At 50.3% G+C, this 23,452-nt stretch overlaps 1 protein-coding gene across 3 annotated transcripts in view; it reads left to right on the plus strand.

The window, feature by feature from the left end:
• LOC129827327 (catenin alpha-1) overlaps window positions 1-23,452 on the plus strand; it is a 307,702-nt gene that overhangs the window by 251,530 nt on the left and 32,720 nt on the right. For all 3 annotated transcript variants that reach the window (XM_055888075.1, XM_055888076.1, XM_055888078.1), the window contains 2 exons: window positions 5,643-5,824; window positions 18,108-18,213. In XM_055888075.1, the coding sequence (XP_055744050.1) occupies window positions 5,643-5,824; window positions 18,108-18,213 (288 nt within the window). The remainder of the gene's footprint in view (window positions 1-5,642; window positions 5,825-18,107; window positions 18,214-23,452) is intronic.

The following is a 23,452-nucleotide window of genomic DNA, read 5'->3' on the forward strand; positions in this document are numbered from 1 at the left end:
CATAGTTTCCAAAGTGTGTGTCTGAGAGAGGGTTCCATTTTGGAATGCCGGCACTAGTTGGGTTCCATTTTGGAATGCCGGCACTAGTTGGGTTCCGTTTTGGAATGCCGGCACTAGTTGGGTTCCATTTTGGAATGCCGGCACTAGTTGGGTTCCATTTTGGAATGCCGGCACTAGTTGGGTTCCATTTTGGAATGCCGGCACTAGTTGGGTTCCATTTTGGAATGCCGGCACTAGTTGGGTTCCATTTTGGAATGCCGGCACTAGTTGAGTTCCGTTTTGGAATGCCGGCACTAGTTGGGTTCCGTTTTGGAATGCCGGCACTAGTTGGGTTCCGTTTTGGAATGCCGACACTAGTTGGGTTCCGTTTTGGAATGCCGACACTAGTTGGGTTTCGTTTTGGAATGCCGACACTAGTTGGGTTTCGTTTTGGAATGCCGACACTAGTTGGGTTTCGTTTTGGAATGCCGACACTAGTTGGGTTCCGTTTTGGAATGCCGGCACTAGTTGGGTTCCATTTTGGAATGCCGGCACTAGTTGGGTTCCATTTTGGAATGCCGGCACTAGTTGAGTTCCGTTTTGGAATGCCGGCACTAGTTGGGTTCCGTTTTGGAATGCCGGCACTAGTTGGGTTCCGTTTTGGAATGCCGACACTAGTTGGGTTCCGTTTTGGAATGCCGACACTAGTTGGGTTTCGTTTTGGAATGCCGACACTAGTTGGGTTTCGTTTTGGAATGCCGACACTAGTTGGGTTTCGTTTTGGAATGCCGACACTAGTTGGGTTTCGTTTTGGAATGCCGACACTAGTTGGGTTTCGTTTTGGAATGCCGACACTAGTTGGGTTTCGTTTTGGAATGCCGACACTAGTTGGGTTCCGTTTTGGAATGCCGGCACTAGTTGGGTTCCATTTTGGAATGCCGGCACTAGTTGGGTTCCGTTTTGGAATGCCGGCACTAGTTGGGTTCCATTTTGGAATGCCGGCACTAGTTGGGTTCCATTTTGGAATGCCGACACTAGTTGGGTTTCGTTTTGGAATGCCGACACTAGTTGGGTTCCGTTTTGGAATGCCGGCACTAGTTGGGTTCCGTTTTGGAATGCCGGCACTAGTTGGGTTCCGTTTTGGAATGCCGGCACTAGTTGGGTTCCATTTTGGAATCAGTCATGTTAGAGGAGTAACCATCACTAGCCTGGTTACCTTTATTATATTAGAGTACTGTAATGCTTCCAGCCTGGCTAGTGACTGCATTCATGATATTATGATTTCTTTAACAATATATCGTAAATGCTGTAGATGTCATGGCCCCTCTGCTCTCCATGTTTGTATTATCTATACTCTGGCCTGAGCTGTGTTGGAAGGAAATAAAGAGCACTCCAATTTAATACTGTTCACAACCTCAACCACTGCCCTACCACTCACAGTAGACCCACATCACCCAGAGAGACGGCCCACAGGGTAGACCCACATCACCCAGAGAGACGGCCCACAGAGTAGACCCACATCACCCAGAGAGAAGGCCCACAGAGTAGACCCACATCACCCAGAGAGACGGCCCACAGAGTAGACCCACATCACCCAGAGAGACGGCGCACACAGTAGACCCACATCACCCAGAGAGACGGCCCACAGAGTAGACCCACATCACCCAGAGAGACGGCCCACAGAGTAGACCCACATCACCCAGAGAGACAGCCCACAGAGTAGACCCGCATCACCCAGAGAGACGGCCCACAGAGTAGACCCACATCACCCAGAGAGACGGCCCACAGGGTAGACCCGCATCACCCAGAGAGACGGCCCACAGAGTAGACCCACATCACCCAGAGAGACGGCCCACAGGGTAGACCCACATCACCCAGAGAGACGGCCCACAGAGTAGACCCACATCACCCAGAGAGACGGCCCACAGGGTAGACCCACATCACCCAGAGAGACGGCCCACAGAGTAGACCCACATCACCCAGAGAGACGGCCCACAGAGTAGACCCACATCACCCAGAGAGACGGCCCACAGAGTAGACCCACATCACCCAGAGAGAAGGCCCACAGAGTAGACCCACATCACCCAGAGAGACGGCCCACAGAGTAGACCCACATCACCCAGAGAGACGGCCCACAGAGTAGACCCGCATCACCCAGAGAGACGGCCCACAGAGTAGACCCGCATCACCCAGAGAGACGGCCCACAGAGTAGACCCGCATCACCCAGAGAGACGGCCCACAGAGTAGACCCGCATCACCCAGAGAGACGGCCCACAGAGTAGACCCGCATCACCCAGAGAGACGGCCCACAGAGTAGACCCGCATCACCCAGAGAGACGGCCCACAGAGTAGACCCGCATCACCCAGAGAGACGGCCCACAGAGTAGACCCACATCACCCAGAGAGACGGCCCACAGAGTAGACCCGCATCACCCAGAGAGACGGCCCACAGAGTAGACCCGCATCACCCAGAGAGACGGCCCACAGAGTAGACCCACATCACCCAGAGAGACGGCGCACACAGTAGACCCGCATCACCCAGAGAGACGGCGCACACAGTAGACCCGCATCACCCAGAGAGACGGCCCACAGAGTAGACCCGCATCACCCAGAGAGACGGCCCACAGAGTAGACCCGCATCACCCAGAGAGACGGCCCACAGAGTAGACCCGCATCACCCAGAGAGACGGCGCACACAGTAGACCCACATCACCCAGAGAGACGGCGCACACAGTAGACCCACATCACCCAGAGAGACGGCGCACACAGTAGACCCACATCACCCAGAGAGACGGCCCACAGAGTAGACCCACATCACCCAGAGAGACGGCCCACAGAGTAGACCCACATCACCCAGAGAGACGGCCCACAGAGTAGACCCACATCACCCAGAGAGACGGCCCACAGAGTACACATCTTGCACAGACACGCTCTCTTTTAAATATTCCCTCTGTTGCCTTGGTAATGGATGTATTAATACATCCATTCATTGGCCAAATGAGGGGGCTACATTGGTGAGAAATATGTTAGTTGGTGTGGAAGCACGGCGTGACCTCATTAGCCCTCTTGTTATGCATCAGTAATGTGGACCGTTCTGATTTCCAACTGAACTACAATCATCCTATTGTGTTTTCTATCACGTCTTCCTGTTTAGCTGCACGGGTTTCTCTACAAAGTGTTTTTTGGAGCTGACCTTAGAGGCGTCTGCAGGTTCATCTAAGCCTTAGGAATGAAAAACGAGGAAATTCATTCAAGAGCATTAGGACTTGACCAGAAAAGCCATATTTATAAAAACTTAAAAGGAATGGCGATTTTTGGTATGTGCCTGACGGCGTTAGGTCTGGGAGCTAACGCGAGTCGTCCATGAGTTCAGAGGCTCGTATGTACAGTTGGAAGTCGGAAGTTTACGTACACCTTAGCCAAATACATTTAAACTCAGTTTTTCCACAATTTCTGACATTTAATCCTAGTAAAAAATCCCTGTTTTAGGTCAGTTAGGACCAGTTATGATCACCACTTTATTTTAAGAATGTGAAATGTCAGAATAATAGTAGAGAGAAGGATTTAGTTCAGTTTTTATTTCTTTCATCACATTCCCAGTGGGTCAGGGGTTTACATACACTCAATTAGTAATTGGTAGCATTGCTTTTAAATTATTTAACTTGAGTGAAATGCTTCAGGTAGCTTCCCACAATAAGTTGGGTGAATTTTGGCCCATTCCTCCTGACAGAGCTACTGAGTGTAACTGAGTAATAGTGACCAGTAACAGGATAAATGGATACTAATGGTAATATATACATGTCAACAGGAGTAATAGTGAGCAGTAACAGGATAAATAGATACTAATGGTAATATATACATGTCAACAACAGTAATAGTGACCAGTAGCAGGATAAATAGATACTAATGGTAATATATACATGTCAACAACAGTAATAGTGATCAGTTTGTTGTACAGTAGTGTGTAGTGGCGTGTATAGTACGGTTGTGGCGTGTATTGTGCGGTAGTGGCGTGTATTGTGCGGTAGTGGCGTGTATTGTGCGGTAGTGGCGTGTATTGTGCGGTAGCGGCGTGTATTGTGCGGTAGCGGCGTGTATTGTGCGGTAGCGGCGGTAGCGCCGTGTATTGTGCGGTAGCGCCGTATATTGTGCGGTAGCGGCGGTAGCGGCGTGTATTGTGCGGTAGCGCCGTGTATTGTGCGGTAGCGGCGTGTATTGTGCGGTAGCGGCGTGTATTGTGCGGTAGCGGCGTGTATTGTGCGGTAGTGGCGTGTAGCGGCGTGTATTGTGCGGTAGTGGCGTGTAGCGCCGTGTAGCGGCGTGTATTGTGCGGTAGTGGCGTGTAGCGGCGTGTATTGTGCGGTAGTGGCGTGTAGCGGCGTGTATTGTGCGGTAGTGGCGTGTAGCGGCGTGTATTGTGCGGTAGCGCCGTGTATTGTGCGGTAGTGGCGTGTAGCGCCGTGTATTGTGCGGTAGTGGCGTGTATTGTGCGGTAGCGGCGTGTATTGTGCGGTAGTGGCGTGTAGCGGCGTGTATTGTGCGGTAGCGCCGTGTATTGTGCGGTAGCGGCGTGTATTGTGCGGTAGCGCCGTGTATTGTGCGGTAGCGGCGGTAGCGCCGTGTATTGTGCGGTAGCGGCGTGTATTGTGCGGTAGCGCCGTGTATTGTGCGGTAGCGGCGTGTATTGTGCGGTAGCGGCGTGTATTGTGCGGTAGCGGCGTATATTGTGCGGTAGCGGCGTGTATTGTGCGGTAGCGCCGTGTATTGTGCGGTAGTGGCGTGTATTGTGCGGTAGCGGCGTGTATTGTGCGGTAGCGCCGTGTATTGTGCGGTAGCGGCGTGTATTGTGCGGTAGTGGCGTGTATTGTGCGGTAGCGGCGTGTATTGTGCGGTAGTGGCGTGTATTGTGCGGTAGCGGCGTGTATTGTGCGGTAGTGGCGTGTAGCGGCGTGTATTGTGCGGTAGCGCCGTGTATTGTGCGGTAGCGGCGTGTATTGTGCGGTAGCGCCGTGTATTGTGCGGTAGCGGCGTGTATTGTGCGGTAGCGGCGTGTATTGTGCGGTAGCGGCGTGTAGCGCCGTGTATTGTGCGGTAGCGGCGGTAGCGCCGTGTATTGTGCGGTAGCGGCGGCAGCGCCGTGTATTGTGCGGTAGCGGCGGTAGCGCCGTGTATTGTGCGGTAGCGCCGTGTATTGTGCGGTAGCGCCGTGTATTGTGCGGTAGCGGCGGTAGCGCCGTGTATTGTGCGGTAGCGGCGGTAGCGGCGTGTATTGTGCGGTAGCGCCGTGTATTGTGCGGTAGCGCCGTGTATTGTGCGGTAGCGCCGTGAATTGTGCGGTAGCGGCGTGTATTGTGCGGTAGCGCCGTGTATTGTGCGGTAGCGCCGTGAATTGTGCGGTAGCGGCGTGTAGTGGCGTGTATTGTGCGGTAGCGCCGTGTATTGTGCGGAAGCGCCGTATATTGTGCGGTAATGTGTGTAGCGGGGTGTATTGTACGGTAGTGGCGTGTAGTGTGTGGTGTCCTGGTACTTATCTTCCAGTGTAACTCTCTCCATACCCAGGCATTTATGGCCCAGTGTAATGTTTTATATTCATCTCCTTCATCTCTCCTCTACCAGGCTTTAACGGCTCGGTGTGCTGTTCTATAACTCTCTCCTCTACCAGGCTATCATGGCCCAGCTGCCCCAGGAGCAGAAGGCTAAGATCGCTGAGCAGGTGGCCAGTTTCCAGGAGGAGAAGAGCAAGCTGGACGCTGAGGTGTCCAAGTGGGACGACTCCGGCAACGACATCATTGTCCTGGCCAAACAGATGTGTATGATCATGATGGAGATGACGGACTTCACCAGGTATGGAGGGGGACGGGGCAGAGGGGTGGGTGTGTGGAGGGGGGACGGTGCAGAGGGGTGGGTGTGGGGGGGGACGGGGCAGAGGGGTGGGTGTGTGGAGGGGGGACGGGGCAGAGGGGTGGGTGTGTGGAGGGGGGACGGGGCAGAGGGGTGGGTGTGTGGAGGGGGGACGGGGCAGAGGGGTGGGTGTGGAGGGGGGACGGGGCAGAGGGGTGGGTGGGTGTGTGGAGGGGGGACGGGGCAGAGGGGTGGGTGGGTGTGTGGAGGGGGGACGGGGCAGAGGGGTGGGTGGGTGTGTGGAGGGGGGACGGGGCAGAGGGGTGGGTGGGTGTGTGGAGCGGGGACGGGGCAGAGGGGTGGGTGGGTGTGTGGAGCGGGGACGGGGCAGAGGGGTGGGTGGGTGTGTGGAGGGGGGACGGGGCAGAGGGGTGGGTGGGTGTGTGGAGGGGGGACGGGGCAGAGGGGTGGGTGGGTGTGTGGAGGGGGGACGGGGCAGAGGGGTGGGTGGGTGTGTGGAGGGGGGACGGGGCAGAGGGGTGGGTGGGTGTGTGGAGGGGGGACGGGGCAGAGGGGTGGGTGGGTGGAGGGGGGACGGGGCAGAGGGGTGGGTGGGTGTGTGGAGGGGGGACGGGGCAGAGGGGTGGGTGGGTGTGTGGAGGGGGGACGGGGCAGAGGGGTGGGTGGGTGTGTGGAGGGGGGACGGGGCAGAGGGGTGGGTGTGTGGAGGGGGGACGGGGCAGAGGGGTGGGTGTGTGGAGGGGTGGAGGGGGGATGGGGCAGAGGGGTGGAAGGGGGACGGGGCAGAGGGGTGGGTGTGTGGAGGGGGGACGGGGCAGAGGGGTGGGTGTGGAGGGGGTAGTAGTTAAAATACCCTTTTATCTAGTCCTCTGCCTGGATCCTAATCTGACTTTGATGCAGATCATGTTGTTCTTCACATTACCTTCTCTGGTAAACACACTATATCAAATAAAATCGTACGTTTATTCGTCAGATGCACAGAATACAGAATATGTAAACGGTACAGTGAAATGGTTACTTGCATAGTGGAGTCTTTAGCTAAACAATGAACCATAATCCCCACTCTAATGCTGCGTCCAAAACAACTAAGGAACTCAAACATAAAATAAAGAAATCTGACAGGGAAAAAAATGAATTCAACTCTGTTAAACTCGGGGGCCCCTTTTCTAGAGCTAACGTTAGCTATACACAGACGTTATAGAGCAAATGTTAGCTATATACACAGATCATATACGTAACATTAGCAAGCGAGCCAGCTAAAGTTAGCTATACACAGATCATACACGTAACGTTAGCTACCGAGCCAGCTAAAGTTAGCTATACACAGATCATACATGTAACATTAGCGAGCGAGCCAGCTAAAGTTAGCTATACACAGATCATATACGTAACATTAGCAAGCGAGCCAGCTAAAGTTAACTATACACAGATCATATACGTAACATTAGCAAGCGAGCCAGCTAAAGTTAGCTATACACAGATCATACACGTAACGTTAGCTAGCGAGCCAGCTGAAGTTAGCTATACACAGATCATACACGAAACGTTAGCTAGCGAGCCAGCTAAAGTTAGCTATACACATATCATATACGTAACGTTAGCTAGCGAGCCAGCTAAAGTTAGCTATACACAGATCACATACGTGACGTTAGCTAGCGAGCCAGCGAACAGTGGGCTTTTAAATGTATAATATCTGAAAATGTAGCTAGACTCTTAACCGTATACGTGGATGAATGTGTCTCCCGCTCTGTCATGGTTGCCACGGTTGCCCTTAGTTTGAAGATGTAATCCGGAGACGGGTGTTTTATGCCACAGCCTTCTTTCAGTGTTCTCTTGTTGGAATCTCTCCGCATGTGGCAATAATCTCTCTGCTTCCACCGGGCATTTCGCTGATTTGAAAACTGGGTCGACTTGTTCCGTGTCAACGACAATGTTTCCTCCCCACCGTTGTCATCAGAAGACTACAATCTCTGGTTCAATTTTTAAAAAAAATTATTTTTTTTAACCTAAATCAGGGATTGTCTGATTCATTATCAGAGAGAGTCGGTATGGCACAATCATCCTGCAGAAAGTAGTCAGGGATTGTCTGATTCATTATCAGAGAGAGTCGGTATGGCACAATCATCCTGCAGAAAGTAGTCAGGGATTGTCTGATTCATTATCAGAGAGAGTCGGTATGGCACAATCATCCTGCAGAAAGTAGTCCATCACAACGTTTTCCCGCTAAGCTTTGTCGATAACGCTATTAACTGCAGTAGCGCAAGTTCTTCATTTTCTATTTATTTTTTAAAGCTGCGGTGGATAGGATTATCCACACCTACTTAGCAGATCATGTTATTTAAAAGAAGCCAATCTGAACTCCTCTCTCGGGAATGTCCAGCCCACTCCATTATCTCTGCCAATCATGGCTAACGGGAAGGTTCCTGTAGGTTTCCGTGACTAAAAACCAACTGAGCTCGTTATTTCAACAATTTTATTCGTATTTACAGATGTTATACAAGTTTGTTATTAAGGTACGTGGAAGTTCACATTTTCCACAAGGCATTTCTGCCCCCAAAAAAGTATTTTTATAAAAACTAAAATGTTGACATGGCTCTCCTGTGAAGGAGTGACGGGCGACATAAGCCTAATTCCCTGAAACGGGTCACATTAGTAAGATGGTCTCTGTCTGGACTGGGGAGGCCAGCAGCTGTCTTCTAGTAAATGTGACACACAGACAAGACCGTAGGCTCTATGGCACATCACCTGAGTGCCCTGGTCGGCCATCTGCTCAGTAAAACGTGTGTGTCGGGAGGGGTGTGTGTGTGTGGTCTTTTGCCTGCAAGTATAGAGGTGTGTGTGTGTCTTCCTCTTTGTATTTTAAAGTGAATCAGTCAGGAGACATTGTGTCTGGCGATAATGACAGAGCAAAGCTCTCTCAACTCCCAACTCTTTAAAGGAGTTTCTCCAGTCAGATCTTGCCTAACACTGCACCAGCCTTGAAGACTGGGTTTACTCCACAAACCAAGGCATTGTCCTTAGCTAAACAGCATAAACACTGAACATGAAGCTGCGTGAGATTAAATTGCACAAAAACACCAAAAGGAGTATAAGTCCACTTAGACTGCCTTCCTCCGTCCATGCCCTGCCTTCCTCCGTCCATGCCCTGCCTTCCTCCGTCCATGCCCTGCCTTCCTCCGTCCAAGCCCAGCCTTCCTCCGTCCATGCCCTGCCTTCCTCCGTCCATGCCCTGCCTTCCTCCGTCCATGCCCTGCCTTCCTCCGTCCATGCCCTGCCTTCCTCCGTCCATGCCCTGTCTTCCTCCGTCCAAGCCCAGCCTTCCTCCGTCCATGCCCTGCCTTCCTCTGTCCATGCCCAGCCTTCCTCCGTCCATGCCCAGCCTTCCTCCGTCCATGCCCAGCCTTCCTCCGTCCATGCCCAGCCTTCCTCCGTCCATGCCCAGCCTTCCTCCGTCCATGCCCAGCCTTCCTCCGTCCATGCCCAGCCTTCCTCCGTCCATGCCCTGCCTTCCTCTGTCCATGCCCAGCCTTCCTCCGTCCATGCCCAGCCTTCCTCCGTCCATGCCCAGCCTTCCTCTGTCCATGCCCAGCCTTCCTCTGTCCATGCCCAGCCTTCCTCCGTCCATGCCCTGCCTTCCTCTGTCCATGCCCAGCCTTCCTCCGTCCATGCCCAGCCTTCCTCCGTCCATGCCCAGCCTTCCTCTGTCCATGCCCAGCCTTCCTCCGTCCATGCCCAGCCTTCCTCCGTCCATGCCCAGCCTTCCTCCGTCCATGCCCAGCCTTCCTCCGTCCATGCCCAGCCTTCCTCCGTCCATGCCCAGCCTTCCTCCGTCCATGCCCAGCCTTCCTCCGTCCATGCCCAGCCTTCCTCCGTCCATGCCCAGCCTTCCTCCGTCCATGCCCAGCCTTCCTCCGTCCATGCCCTGCCTTCCTCCGTCCAAGCCCTGCCTTCCTCCGTCCAAGCCCTGCCTTCCTCCGTCCAAGCCCAGCCTTCCTCCGTCCATGCCCAGCCTTCCTCCGTCCATGCCCTGCCTTCCTCCGTCCAAGCCCTGCCTTCCTCCGTCCAAGCCCTGCCTTCCTCCGTCCAAGCCCAGCCTTCCTCCGTCCAAGCCCAGCCTTCCGCAGTTAGCTCCAGCCCTCCACTCTCTTCCTCCAACTAGCCTTAGACCCATCCAGCCTTCCCTTCCGCAGTTAGCGTCAGACCTCCTTCAGGTTAGGCTGATGAGTCAGCCTTTGATCAAATGTTTAACATCGTCCAGCTTCAATCCTACCACTTCTGATCAGCGTCCCCCTGAAGGATCCTAACGGCAGGCAGCGGTTCCTCTCCCAGACCTATTGTTCTGCATGCTAATGTCATGCTAATATATGCAAATGAAGCGCCGCTCTCACGTCTCCTACCCTGCTACACTAGCCCTGCCGTAAAAACAACATGCATGTGTAGTGACTAAAACACAACATGTATATATTTTCTGATGTAGATTTTAAGAAGTGGTATGAAAAGATCTTCTTTTAAGTTGGAGATGACCATGTTAACCATCAGGGGCTTGGCGCTGTCTCGTTCTCGTCTTTACCTTGGAAAGGCCCAGGGGATTTCATTTCACCCAAACCCACCAATAATGTTGTGTAGATATATAAACAGGAGAATGTTTAGATATAGCTGAGGAGTTCTAGTCAGAATTCATCTACACTCATAAATATGTCGATATTTCTCACACTAGGAAAGTGGTTGTGTGACTGTCTCTGTGTTATGGCTGCTACACCATGTCACCCATGGTCACCTGCAGCAGCAGGGGGAGGCAGAAAGAAGGAAGGTCAGCCAATAACTAATTCAGTCCACGCCCAAGTGATTGGTCCTTAACCTTGTGTCCGGGCAGGCAAGCACCATCAAGGTTAGATCAGTGAGGAGGAAATTGACTTGGGCTTTTCCGCCTGCCTGTCTGTCATACTATCTCTCTACACCGCCTGGTGTTTGACTGACTGTTACTGCCTGGGGGTGCCACCCACTCTGCTCTCTACACACCGCCTGGTATTTGACTGACTGTTACTGCCTGGTGGTGCCACCCACCCTGCTCTCTACACCGCCTGGTATTTGACAGACTGTTACTGCCTGGGGGTGCCACCCACTCTGCTCTCTACACACCGCCTGGTATTTGACTGACTGTTACTGCCTGGGGGTACCACCCACTCTGCTCTCTTCACCGCCTGGTATTTGACTGACTGTTTCTGCCTGGGGGTGCCATCCACTCTGCTCTCTACACCGCCTGGTATTTGACTGACTGTTACTGCCTGGTGGTGCCTCCCACTCTGCTCTCTACACCGCCTGGTATTTGACTGACTGTTACTGCCTGGGGGTGCCACCCACTCTGCTCTCTACACACCGCCTGGTATTTGACTGACTGTTACTGCCTGGGGGTGCCACCCACTCTGCTCTCTACACAGGCTGGTGTTTGACTGTTACTGCCTGGCGGTGCCACCCACTCTGCTCTCTACACAGGCTGGTGTTTGACTGTTACTGCCTGGTGGTGTCACCCACTCTGCTCTCTACACACCGCCTGGTATTTGACTGACTGTGGTGGAGGTGACGACTAGCCACGTGTCTGAATATGGTAGTAGAGGTGACGACTAGCCCAGTGTCTGAATATGGTAGTAGAGGTGACGACTAGCCCAGTGTCTGAATATGGTAGTAGAGGTGACGACTAGCCCAGTGTCTGAATATGGTAGTAGAGGTGACGACTAGCCCAGTGTCTGAATATGGTAGTAGAGGTGACGACTAGCCCAGTGTCTGAATATGGTAGTAGAGGTGACGACTAGCCCAGTGTCTGAATATGGTAGTAGAGGTGACGACTAGCCCAGTGTCTGAATATGGTAGTAGAGGTGACGACTAGCCCAGTGTCTGCATATGGTAGTAGAGGTGACGACTAGCCCAGTGTCTGCATATGGTAGTAGAGGTGACGACTAGCCCAGTGTCTGAATATGGTAGTAGAGGTGACGACTAGCCCAGTGTCTGAATATGGTAGTAGAGGTGACGACTAGCCCAGTGTCTGCATATGGTAGTAGAGGTGACGACTAGCCCAGTGTCTGCATATGGTAGTAGAGGTGACGACTAGCCCAGTGTCTGAATATGGTAGTAGAGGTGACGACTAGCCCAGTGTCTGAATATGGTCGTAGAGGTGACGACTAGCCCAGTGTCTGAATATGGTAGTAGAGGTGACGACTAGCCCAGTGTCTGAATATGGTAGTAGAGGTGACGACTAGCCCAGTGTCTGAATATGGTGGTGACGACTAGCCCAGTGTCTGAATATGGTAGTAGAGGTGACGACTAGCCCAGTGTCTGAATATGGTAGTGGAGGTGACGACTAGCCCAGTGTCTGAATATGGAGGTGACGACTAGCCCAGTGTCTGAATATGGTAGTGGAGGTGACGACTAGCCCAGTGTCTGAATGTGGTAGTAGAGGTGACGACTAGCCCAGTGTCTGAATATGGTAGTAGAGGTGACGACTAGCCCAGTGTCTGAATATGGTAGTAGAGGTGACGACTAGCCCAGTGTCTGAATATGGTAGTAGAGGTGACGACTAGCCCAGTGTCTGAATATGGTGGTGGAGGTGACGACTAGCCCAGTGTCTGAATATGGTAGTAGAGGTGACGACTAGCCCAGTGTCTGAATGTAGAGGTGACGACTAGCCCAGTGTCTGAATATGGTGATGACGACTAGCCCAGTGTCTGAATATGGTAGTAGAGGTGACGACTAGCCCAGTGTCTGAATATGGTAGTAGAGGTGACGACTAGCCCAGTGTCTGAATATGGTAGTAGAGGTGACGACTAGCCCAGTGTCTGAATGTGGTGGTGGAGGTGACGACTAGCCCGGTGTACCAGGGTGACACGTGGTGCAGCTAACTCAAACCTCCTCTTATTTATTCCTTTTTTTATATTAGCCAATGAAAAAACAACATTTCGATTCTGTTAGGATGGGGATATCTGATAACCTCTCCTGGCATATGATGACCCAACCACTATGTTTACTATCTGTGTTGTGAAATGAGGCTAGCGGGAACAGAGTTGGAGCGTAGCCCAGCCTTACATTTGACTGTGGATCCCAACCACATCGGTAGCACGTCTGCAGTGAAACGAGGCTAGCTCAGCACTAGCAGTGTTGAGTTGTGGTTGACATTATCATCCCGATGCCTCCAAGCCCCTCTAGTCTCTCAGGGCTCTCATGTCCCTTGTGTGTCGCCAGTCAGAGGGAGGGAAGGAGGGGGAGAGTGTGCCCAGCCCAGTCTGTAGTGTGATGCTTGGCTAAATCCCCTCCACCAGGACCCTGCTTCACTCCCTTTATTCCCCCTCCATCCCTCCCTTCACATCACACAGGTAGGGAGGAGAGGGAGGGATAGAGAGATAGACAAACACATGGAACGGAGTGGTAGATGGATAGCGAGAGGTTAAGGGACCTGTAAAGAGGAAGCGGGAAAGACGGGACAAAATTCCATCTGTTGTGGGAGAGTTGGACGGGAAGGTTTGTAGCCTGGAGAGAGCAGCTTTGAATCCAGGTTGTGACTGGAGTCCCTGGCAGAGAGAGGACTGTGGAGCAGGCTGGGGGGGTGGGGGGGGGGGGGGGGTTGGCTTGGTTGACAGTGGGTTATGTCCAGGACAGGGCTATTAGCTGAACAGGACTGGCACTGCCCCCTATCCCAGCCTGTCTGTCCCTCCTCCCTCCATCTCTCTATCCAACCTTCTCTCCGTCCCACCCTCTTTCCAGAAGTGTACCCAGACAGCAGAAGGGAGAAATGGGTGTTGCTGTTCTCTGACCATCTGGATTGGCTCAGCCTGGACACATGTCACGTAGGCATCATGGAACGATTAAGTCCCTCCCTCACGTCTCACTCAGGCTTTTAATATTGCCAGGTTAGGTCTGCAGCTAAAGGTCACCAGTAAACCGGCTAACAGGCCAAAGGTGAGGGATTAATTTAAATCCAGCTTTAAAACCTCTTCCATGTAAAGTCTCCTGTTTAAGGTACCTGTGTGGTTCTAGTACCGGTTCTGACCAACATCTTTGCTTATAAATGGAATTAAATTGATTGGTATCCCTGACTCTCACGGACACAGGAGTATGTCTCTTCTGCCTTTGTGAACCAGGATGTGAAATCTGACACCACTTGGAGGCTGGGATGTCCCTCCTACCATTTCATTCGCTCTTCTGACTGTCAATCAAGTCCTGGCTGAACCCTACATCACAACCACAAACAACACATGTGCCTGTAATCCTTAGATCATAACGCAGCAGGAGAGATTTGTTTCGTCACTGTATCACATTCAGAGATCTATTTATAGCCAATCTAAAGATAATTAATAGATTTTAAACACACAAAAAAAAACATTGTCATAGACGGACGATATTAATATGAGCTGAAAAGTGTGTTCCTAACGAGTTTAGGAAGCCAAGTTTAGAGCTCTGAGGCGTTCACGGCGATTGAGGCAGACGTTAGGAGAGAATATATGCACATGTTCTCTCTAACACTAAATATGCAAATATGTATTTTCACAGCTCTAAGGAAGGAGAAGTCTTATAGTGAGTTATTTCAGGCCTTTTATTCATAGTTTAGACGAATAAGAAATGCATCATATTAAATGTATCCTAATTCTGCTTTGAGCATGTGTCCTCAAGTGACTACACCTCCAGCAATTTATAACCATTTTTACTAGAAAGGTGAGGTTTGTACCTTTTTATTTTTCTTGGAGTATGCAGCATTACCCTTTCATGATAAATAAATACTTCAGGGGATTACGTGGGTTACATGTTCAATTATATTTAAAAGTTAAGCCTGAACAGGATAAAAGTGTGGGATCAATTTAAATCTTAATTAGTAGTGCACTACTTTTGACCAGAGCCCTATTCCCTATATAGTGCACTACTTTAGACCAGAGCCCTATGGGTCCTATTCCCTATATAGTGCACTACTTTTGACCAGAGCCCTATGGGTCCTATTCCCTATATAGTGCACTACTTTTGACCAGAGCCCTATGGGTCCTATTCCCTATATAGTGCACTACTTTTGACCAGAGCCCTATGGGTCCTATTCCCTATATAGTGTACTACTTTTGACCAGAGCCCTATGGGTCCTGGTCAAAAGTAGTGCACGATATAGGGCAAATGGTTCCTTTTGGGGATTTGTACAGAGATTAGGGTATTTTTTTATTAGTCTGTGTAGGCGGGGGAGGAGTGACTGGTGCAGCTAGCTACCCATGTGTTGTGGTGGCTTCTTAGGGTGAAGGTATAAAACACATGATCAAATCACTGTCACTGGGGGGGCTGTGTGTACCATAACCCCCCCCCCCCACCCCCATATACATACCATCTGTCAGAGCGGGAGAGAACATCTATCCTTCAGAAACAGAGACTACACGATGAGAGGCTGTTGAATATTAGTTGAGGCTAGATGGAGGGTATCAGAGCTGTGTGTTTGTGGATCATTTGTTCCATAGGAGCAAAGGTCTGTTGAAGAGGTGCGTATATCAGTGGAGGCTCCTCAGAGGAGGAAGGGGACCATCCTCAGTTGAATTTCATAAAAAAATAGTGAAACATTAAAGTTATCCTTTTTAGATAAAACTATACTAAATGTATTAACGTCACCAAATAATTAATATATACACTGTTTTGCAAAGGTCTATAGTATCCTCAGCAGCACTCTGTAGGGTAGCTGGAGGACAGCTAGCTTCCATCCTCCTCTGGGTACAATCATTTCAATACAAAACCCAGGAGGCTCATGGTTCTCACCCCTTCAATAGACTTACACAGTAATTATGACAACTTCCGGAGGATGTCCTCCAAACCTATCAGAGCTCTTGCAGCATGAACTGACATGTCAACCTAATCAAAGTATCAGAAAATGAATCTAGTACTGAAAGCATAAGCTACAGCTAGCTAGCACTGCAGTGTTTAAGATATGGTGAGTAGTAGAACTCAGAGAGACAATAGTTGAACAGTTTTGAACTAAATCATTTCTTAAAAAATGGAGGAACAAGAGAGAGCTAGCTATATTTGGTTGTAATTTTAACTTTCACTAGTTTAGCCTACTCTAGTTTAGCCTACTCTAGCCTACTCAAACACCCAGCTTCAATAGAGAGGGATGCCATGTTAGCCAGCTGGTTATCCACCATTGGAACTCTTACATTTACATTTTAGTCGTTTAGCAGACGCTCTTATCCAGAGCTACTTACAGTAGAGTTCATACATTTTATTACATACATTTTATTACATTTTACAAACTGAGACAAGGATATCCCTACCGGCCAAACCCTCCCTAACCCGGACGACGCTATGCCAATTGTGCGTCGCCCCACGGACCTCCCGGTTGCGGCCGGCTGCGACAGAGCCTGGGCGCGAACCCAGCGACTCTGGTGGCGCAGCTAGCACTGCGATGCAGTGCCCTAGACCACTGCGCCACCCGGGAGGTTATGGTGAACTTGTGGTTTTATTAATGTATTGCCACCGGGGCCCGCCGATGTAACTGATAAACTGCTTGCTGACTGTACACTGTACTACATTATTGTAACGGGGTTTATTAATGCGTTAGTTCTACTAGCTATGTTGACTATGAGGTGACAACGATGTAGCCTTTGTTGTAAAAGTTAGCTGTCATGATATGACGGTTTGGCTTGGAACGTTTTTTTTCTTTTCGTCTGGTCCGATAGCTGATGTGCTAGTAGTCCACATGCGAAGACAAAAGGTGAGAAGAAGAAGAGAGCGCGTAGATGCGAGAAGGAATTATATATACACAGAGAGAGAGAAAAAAGTGATCATGCTGTTTACGTGGCTGCTATGAAAGTGATTTGTGTTTGTGCGTGATCATGGGGTGTATTCATTCGGCTGATTCTGTTGGAAAATGTTTATTAAACGGAAGCAAATGGAACAAAACGGGGGATAAACCTCCCTGAATTTGTCCAATGGAAACTCTGATTTGAAACTATTAGGCTAATGATTACACTCTAGATTAGCTAGGTACAGGCAAACAGTGTGTGAAGGTCGGGATCGAATGTGTCACTGTCACCTTGATTTACTTTAAGCATCAGCTATCTGTGCAGCTAACCGATCGCTGCAGCTGTACACAGCCCATCTGTAAATAGCCCATTCATCTACCTACCTCATCCCCATATTGTTTTCATTTATTTTTGCACACCAGTATTTCTACTTGCACGTCATCATCTGCTCATCTATCACTCCAGTGTTCATGTGCTAAATTGTAATTACTTCTCTACTATTGGCCTATTTATTGCCTCACCTCCTTACTCCATTTGCATACACTAAATATAGATTTTTATATTGTGTTATTGACTGTATGTTTGTTTATTCCATATGTAAGTAACTGTGTTGCTGTTTTTGTTGCACTGCTTTGCTTTATCTTGTCCAGGTCGCAGTTGTAAATGAGAACTTGTTCTCAACTGGCCTACCTGGTGAAATATATATATATTTTTAAATACTCAAATTCTTTCTACCTGTGCACCTACGTTATAAACTTTAATTCATAGGCTAGGTTGTAGCAACCTCATGATGGGTATAGGGACAATTAGAATATCATGTAGTAGCCTGAACCTATCAATGTTACATTGAACTGGGTGAATGGAATATGAATGAGAGTCATCCAATATGCTCTAACAGAAATTAGGCCATACGCATTAAAAAATGTAATCACCCTCCCTCATCTTAAACGGCACGAGCGCCTCTGGTGTGTATGAACAGCAGACTGGTGTGTGTGTGTGTGAACAGCAGACTGGTGTGTGTGTGTGTGAACAGCAGACTGGTGTGTGTGTGTGTGTGAACAGCAGACTGGTGTGTGTGTGTGTGAACAGCAGACTGATGTGTGTGTGTGTGTGAACAGCAGACTGATGTGTGTGTGTGTGTGAACAGCAGACTGATGTGTGTGTGTGTGTGAACAGCAGACTGATGTGTGTGTGTGTGTGTGTGTGAACAGCAGACTGATGTGTGTGTGTGTGTGTGAACAGCAGACTGATGTGTGTGTGTGTGTGTGAACAGCAGACTGATGTGTGTGTGTGTGTGTGTGTGAACAGCAGACTGATGTGTGTGTGTGTGAACAGCAGACTGATGTGTGTGTGTGTGTGTGTGAACAGCAGACTGATGTGTGTGTGTGTGTGTGTGAACAGCAGACTGATGTGTGTGTGTGTGTGAACAGCAGACTGATGTGTGTGTGTGAACAGCAGACTGATGTGTGTGTGTGAACAGCAGACTGATGTGTGTGTGTGTCCTGTGTTCCCAGGGGTAAAGGTCCGTTGAAGAATACCTCTGATGTCATCAGTGCTGCTAAGAAGATTGCTGAGGCTGGATCCAGGATGGATAAACTAGGCCGCACCATCGCAGACCAGGTAGATTACACACTGATCCATGTCTCACCATCTAGCACTCTGTTGCCCTGGTGTTTCTCTCGCTCTCTCCCCCTGGAGTTTCTCTCGCTCCCCCTCTTTTTCTCTTTCCCTAGTGTTTCTCTCAATCTCTTTCTATCCTCCCGTCTTGCTTCTCTTCCCCATGTCTCCTCTATCCCCTCTCCTCCACCCCCTGTATCCCCTCTTCTCCATCCCTATCAATCCATCCCAGACAGTAAATAACACACAGCCCTCTCTATACCAGACAGTATATAACACACAGCCCTCTCTATCCCAGACAGTATATAACACACAGCCCTCTCTATCCCAGACAGTATATAACACACAGCCCTCTCTATCCCAGACAGTATATAACACACAGCCCTCTCTATCCCAGACGGTATATAACACACAGCCCTCTCTATCCCAGACGGTATATAACACACAGCCCTCTCTATCCCAGACGGTATATAACACACAGCCCTCTCTATCCCAGACAGTATATAACACACAGCCCTCTCTATCCCAGACAGTATATAACACACAGCCCCCTCTATCCCAGACAGTATATAACACACAGCCCTCTCTATCCCAGACAGTATATAACACACAGCCCCCTCTATCCCAGACAGTATATAACACACAGCCCCCTCTATCCCAGACAGTATATAACACACAGCCCTCTCTATCCCAGACAGTATATAACACACAGCCCTCTCTATCCCAGACAGTATATAACACACAGCCCTCTCTATCCCAGACAGTATATAACACACAGCCCTCTCTATCCCAGACAGTATATAACACACAGCCCTCTCTATCCCAGACAGTATATAACACACAGCCCTCTCTATCCCAGACAGTATATAACACACAGCCCTCTCTATCCCAGACAGTATATAACACACAACCCTCTCTATCCCAGACAGTATATAACACACAGCCCCCTCTATCCCAGACAGTATATAACACACAGCCCTCTCTATCCCAGACAGTATATAACACACAACCCTCTCTATCCCAGACAGTATATAACACACAGCCCTCTCTATCCCAGACAGTATATAACACACAGCCCTCTCTATCCCAGACAGTATATAACACACAGCCCTCTCTATCCCAGACAGTATATAACACACAGCCCTCTCTATCCCAGACAGTATATAACACACAGCCCTCTCTATCCCAGACAGTATATAACACACAGCCCTCTCTATCCCAGACAGTGTATAACACACAGCCCTCTCTATCCCAGACAGTATATAACACACAGCCCTCTCTATCCCAGACAGTATATAACACACAGCCCTCTCTATCCCAGACAGTATATAACACACAGCCCTCTCTATCCCAGACAGTATATAACACACAGCCCCCTCTATCCCAGACAGTATATAACACACAGCCCTCTCTATCCCAGACAGTATATAACACACAGCCCTCTCTATCCCAGACAGTATATAACACACAACCCTCTCTATCCCAGACAGTATATAACACACAGCCCTCTCTATCCCAGACAGTATATAACACACAGCCCTCTCTATCCCAGACAGTATATAACACACAGCCCTCTCTATCCCAGACAGTATATAACACACAGCCCTCTCTATCCCAGACAGTATATAACACACAGCCCTCTCTATCCCAGACATTATATAACACACAGCCCTCTCTATCCCAGACAGTATATAACACACAGCCCTCTCTATCCCAGACAGTATATAACACACAGCCCTCTCTATCCCAGACAGTATATAACACACAGCCCTCTCTATCCCAGACAGTATATAACACACAGCCCTCTCTATCCCAGACAGTATATAACACACAGCCCTCTCTATCTCCATGAGGTTTACATTTTTTCCAGTATCTTACAAATGTTTGCATCCCGAGAATAAATCACCTTTTCCCACCAAGAACAGAAAGTGTCATTCTAAAGCATGTCTAGATTTAATTAGAGCTTTGATCTCAGTGAAAACCTAAACCAGATGAGCCCTGCAAATACATTTTGAGTTCAAGCCTAAAAAAAAAAAGAGGCCAAATGATTGTCCCGTTATGCAGTATGATCGGCTATATAGGCTACTCCACTTTGCACATGTCAGGGAAACCACCAAAGGCCATAGATGTCTGCTCTCCTGGGTAAATACATTGAACAAGCTACAGTCATCTTTTCTGTGTGGACTGTATTATGTGGACTGGGATAATAGTGTACCTCGTTCAAACCATGACGCCGGGAGAGAATATGTGATGCTGGGAGGGAATATGTGATGCTGGGAGAGAATATGTGATGCTGGGAGAGAATATGTGATGCTGGGAGAGAATATGTGATGCTGGGAGAGAATGTGTGATGCTGGGAGAGAATGTGTGACGCCGGGAGGGAACGTGTGACGCCGGGGAGGGAACGCGTGACGCCGGGGAGGGAACGCGTGACGCCGGGGAGGGAACGCGTGACGCCGGGGAGGGAACGCGTGACGCCGGGGAGGGAACGCGTGACGCCGGGGAGGGAACGCGTGACGCCGGGGAGGGAACGCGTGACGCCGGGGGGGAACGCGTGACGCCGGGAGGGAACGCGTGACGCCGGGGGGGAACGCGTGACGCCGGGGGGGAACGCGTGACGCCGGGGGGGAACGCGTGACGCCGGGGGGGAACGCGTGACGCCGGGGGGGAACGCGTGACGCCGGGGAGGGAACGCGTGACGCCGGGGGGGGAACGCGTGACGCCGGGGAGGGAACGCGTGACGCCGGGGGGGGAACGCGTGACGCCGGGGAGGGAGCGCGCAGCTTAAGTTAAAATTCTAGGCTGGCAAAATGTAAATGTTTTAATATAAAAGGGCGTATTTTACATTTTTATAATTCGTAGTGTGGCACATTACCTTTTGATATATCACCTAATGTTGTGTGATGTGGGTATTAATGCCTTTTGTTGCTTCGTTTCTTCATCGCTTTCAACAGTTAGTTGAGATACGTTTCGTTCTTATCTTCATCGTTGTAATGACATGCGTAAATAATAATATAGGACTAGAGTAAGATGGAGACTGCTTTTACTTCTTCTTCAACAAGATTGAATTGTTATGGGTCTGAATAAACGCTTTGGATCAGGCCAGGGAAGCTGAGAGGGGAGCCCTGTTGCCTGGGCAACACAGGGACACCATGCCCAGGCTTTTTGTGCTGTGAAAATGCGACACGGGAGGTCAGCAGGTACTGGTTTCTAAGCCCTTTATCTATTGGCTTGGAGATGGGTGCCAATGCCTCCTACAGTGGGAGAGATGCCCAGATTTCACTGGACAGCCCCCCCCCCCCTTAATCTGGACAGCCCCCCCCCTTAATCTGGACAGCCCCCCCCCCCCCTTAATCTGGACAGCCCCCCCCCCCCTTAATCTGGACAGCCCCCCCCTTAATCTGGACAGCCCCCCCCCTTAATCTGGACAGCCCCCCCCCTTAATCTGGACAGCCCCCCCCCTTTAATCTGGACAGCCCCCCCCCCCTTAATCTGGACAGCCCCCCCCCTTAATCTGGACAGCCCCCCCCATTAATCTGGACAGCCCCCCCCCCCCCTTTAATCTGGACAGCCCCCCCTTTAATCTGGACAGCCCCCCCTTAATCTGGACAGCCCCCCCCCTCCCCCCCCCCCCCCCTTAATCTGGACAGCCCCCCCCTTAATCTGGACAGCCCCGAGTCAGTAGTTTTTCTCCCACGGTTTACCTGCTTCATTTGGTGCATGAAGTTTAGGGAAATTGACATTTTATCCTTACAGTATTTTTATTTAATTTTACCTTTATTTAACTAGTCAAGTCAGTTAAGAACAAATTCTTATTTTCAATGACAGCCTAGGAACAGTGGGTTAACTGCCTTGTTCAGGGGCAGAACAACAGATTTTTACCTTGTCAGCTCAGGGAATTCGATCTAGCAACCTTTCGGCTACTGGCCCAACGCTCTAACCACTAGACTACCTGCCACCCCAACAATAAATCCAACTTCACTCATCAGGATCCTTGAGAGAAAAGCACTTTACATTTTTCAGTCAGGGGAAAGCCACACTTGAGGAAACCAGGGAATAGGAGATAGGTTTTGCTGTCAGGAACTTCCTGTTAGGCTCAATGGTCCTACCCACAGTTGGGTCTGAGAGAATCCTAGCCCTGAGCCTAGTGTGTACGCCCCAACACTCCCCTCAAGAAACAAGTTATTTGATGAACTCAAGGTCGACCGTAAGGAACAAGCGACCGAGCGACTTCAGTGCAAGATTTGGAGCAGACAAAGACTCCTGCTTGAGACACCATGGCATTGGTAAGATAAATGAGAATGGTCAGCATCTCCTTGTTCTGCACAATCTATGCATCACCAACTCGTTCTCCCAGACAAGTCTCCTGAAGACACCCACGGTCAAGTCAATGGCAGCAGCTGAATCTGATCCTTACACGATGAGCGGATCTGAGGCATCCTCCAAACCCATCCGTTTTCACAACACATACTGCGACACAGACCCCTCCCCCGTGTGCTGTAGATTCTACAGACAAGATACACCAAACCAAAGAAAAGAGCCCCCCCACACATCGACAGCGGTGAAAACAGCTGACCCAACAACTGCTGCAGCGTTCCCTCTCCCACTTACCCCAATCCTACTCTGCCCAGCAGAAATGGGACAACCTGAGACACCATCTCGGCCTTCACAGCTTTTGGCAAAACGCTTGAGAAAGTCAGACTGGTTTGAATGCTACAGGAACTGTAACACATCATGGAAGAGAAGGGCATTGCCCTCACCACTAACTTCCAAGTTTACCCCCCCAAACGAAAAGACCCCAGAGCGGCAAGGAAGAAACTCCAGCAAGCAACTCCAGCAAGCCTCAAGATGCTGTGCTATTGGCTCCTGCTCTGCAATGACATCTATCATCTGCTCACAAGGGCAACGTCAGAGACAAGTTACGACGGCATCAAAAACAGCCTAGCCAGTGAAGAAGCACAGGGGCAGTGATGGGATGACAGCTGAAGTCCTCAAGCCAGCAGCATACCACCCTGCATACCACTGCTGGCTTGCTTCTGAAGCTAAGCAGGGTTGGTCCTGGTCAGTCCCTGGATGGGAGACCAGATGCTGCTGGAAGTGGTGTTGGAGGGCCAGTAGGAGGCACTCTTTCCTCTGGTCTAAAAAATATCCCAATGCCCCAGGGCAGTGATTGCGCTGTGTAGGACACTGCGCTGTGTAGGGTGCCGTCTTTCGGATGGGACGTTAAACGGGTGTCCTGACT

This window comes from Salvelinus fontinalis, chromosome 29, assembly GCF_029448725.1.
Source record: "Salvelinus fontinalis isolate EN_2023a chromosome 29, ASM2944872v1, whole genome shotgun sequence".
Lineage (NCBI taxonomy): Eukaryota > Metazoa > Chordata > Actinopteri > Salmoniformes > Salmonidae > Salvelinus > Salvelinus fontinalis.